This window comes from Tupaia chinensis, unplaced genomic scaffold (genome assembly GCF_000334495.1).
Source record: "Tupaia chinensis unplaced genomic scaffold, TupChi_1.0 Scaffold139733_1, whole genome shotgun sequence".
Lineage (NCBI taxonomy): Eukaryota > Metazoa > Chordata > Mammalia > Scandentia > Tupaiidae > Tupaia > Tupaia belangeri.
Window position 1 is genome coordinate 1,629,830 of NW_006199613.1, and position 2,098 is coordinate 1,631,927.

The 2,098-nt window shown below is 63.8% G+C and overlaps 1 protein-coding gene across 1 annotated transcript in view; it reads right to left on the reverse strand.

The window, feature by feature from the left end:
* Position 1: 1 nt before the first annotated feature.
* Positions 2-2,098, reverse strand: part of LOC102485845 (UPF0606 protein KIAA1549L-like) — a gene marked incomplete at its 3' end in the record, with an annotated part of 5,762 nt that continues 3,665 nt past the window's right edge. The window contains exons 3-4 of the mRNA XM_027765769.1: positions 398-2,050; positions 2-93 (exon numbers count right to left, since the gene is read on the reverse strand). Of these exons, the coding sequence (XP_027621570.1) occupies positions 2-93; positions 398-2,050 (1,745 nt within the window). The remainder of the gene's footprint in view (positions 94-397; positions 2,051-2,098) is intronic.

The window sequence follows — 2,098 nt, forward strand, 5'->3', positions numbered from 1 at the left end:
CCAGAGCGGCCGACTGCGCCTGCGGGCTCACCCTCCTCAGGGGCAACGCAGCAGCTGCTGTGGGCTCTGCCTTAGAAGGCTCCGGGGAGTCGGCTGCAAGGAGAGAAAGACAAAGCTGGTCAGCACCTCGAATGCTCACGTCCCCGTCCGGACGAGCAATGAGTGCAGCTGCGACTGTGCTAAGGTGACAGCTCTGCGCCCACTCACAGCTGAGCGGCAGCTGCCAAGGACTCGCCAACTGAACACCGTCAGAACTCAAGTGGGACGGGAGGAAGGAGGCTCAGTACTGTGGGGGCTGTGGCTCCGCTGGAGCAAAGCGGGATACCTGTGTTGAGCTCAAAGACACGTGGCCGTGGAAGCACTCACACCTGTTTCGGGGAACCAGGAAACAAGCTACCTGCACTAGTGGCTGCCCCTCTCCATTTCCTGGGGCGCTGAGAAGCCCACAGCACTTTGGAGAGGGTCCTGGAAAAGGCCGAGTGGAAGCTCAGGGCACTGTGGGGCGGCCCGGAAACACCGGTCACAGGGGACGCACGGGTGTCACTGGAAACTCGCCAGCCCGTCTCCATTCCATCTGAGAGCATCTCCTGCAGGCGGGCTGCAGGAGCTAGGCCCGGCCAGGTCAGCAGAAGAGGGCGTGCTGGCCGGGCAGGCAGCTGCAGACGGCCAGGAGGCCGCTGACTGGCAGATGGGTAACGCTCAACCTCAGTGGCTTGGAAGTCTCTAGAATGGTTGTTCTCGCTGGTGGGCCAGAGGCCCACATGGTTTCCAATCACGGTCCCACCTGACGGTCGGATGGGCTGGTTGAGGTTGCTCCCAAGGTCGCGCTCCTGCGTGCTGAGGCCTTCTGCAGTGACCGTGTGCCCAACCATGTCTTGGAGACCCTGAGGCTGCTCTGCACCAGCGGCGGGCCCGCCCTGGGGGGGGGGGGAAGCCGAATGAGTTTCCCAACTTGTGGGGTTAATTACATGTCCGTTTAGATGAGAATGTGTTTGCTGTTGCGGGCCAGATAGTGCCAATTCTGTGGGAAGGGACCCCGTTTCCACTGAAAGAGGACTCCGGGAAACCTCTGCGGCTGCTGGCTGCTCCACACCACCCGTAGAACCGCCGACATCAGTGGAGAAGGGAAGCCCCGTCACCTGTTTGGAAGCTGAAATCGGCACCCCCTCGAGGTCCGCGGCAGCTGCAAGACTCTCCGGCTTGGTGCTGGAGAAGCCAGGACGGGGGGCGTGTGTGCAGGGCAGGAAGGGTACAGATGACCCCAAAGGAAGAGGCTGGGTTCTCGGTGCTGTGGTGGCAGGAGACGAGGCGCAGTCGGTGCTGAAGTCCGAGGTGGGCCTGTGGATGGGTTGAGGACTCGGCACCTCTAAAGTCGGAGGGGCCTGAGGGGCAGCCAGCTCGTTCGTCTTTCTGCTGTCGCCTAAAAGGGCGGCCACACCGTCCTCATCCTGCCAGGGAATCGCCCAAGCCGTGGAGAGAAGATCTGGAAAGTTGCTTGAGAGGGGCAGGTGTGTGGCAGTGGCCAGCAGGGACTGGTCACCACTGGCCTCGCCTGGAAGACCGGGACTTTCTGGCACCCAGGGGGCAGAGGCAGGGCTCTCTGCCGGCTGCAGGGGAAGTGCAGACGGAAAGCCAGCCATCCCAGGCCCTGGCCACCCGAGAGCTGCCCCGGGAAGGACGGCTTGCCCAGGGCCTGCAGCAGTGAGAGGCAGGGCTGGCAGCGGGGAGGACGCGAGCTCTGTGGACAGGGCTGGCTCTCCGGGGCTCTCGGACGGAGGTGGTGGATTCACCGAGTGGGCAGCAGCAGAGGCCAGCGTCCTGTGGGTCATCTCCATGGCCACAGAGTTCGCAGTCTGCAGAAGCAGGGTCTCAGCTTCAGGGGACTCAGCTGTGTGCCGGGAAGTCCCCAAGGGCACAGCACCCTGGGAGTCGCCGAGCTCAGCGGAGGCAGGATTTGAGGCCATTTGCAGTATGGACTGTGACGGGGTGCGGCCTGGAAGCCGAACAGGACTTCTGGGAGCTGGGGGTGGGTGAGGCAGGGGGGCCAATGCTGCCCTGGGGCTTGGGAACAGAGGTGTGGGGGGGCCCGCGGGGTGGG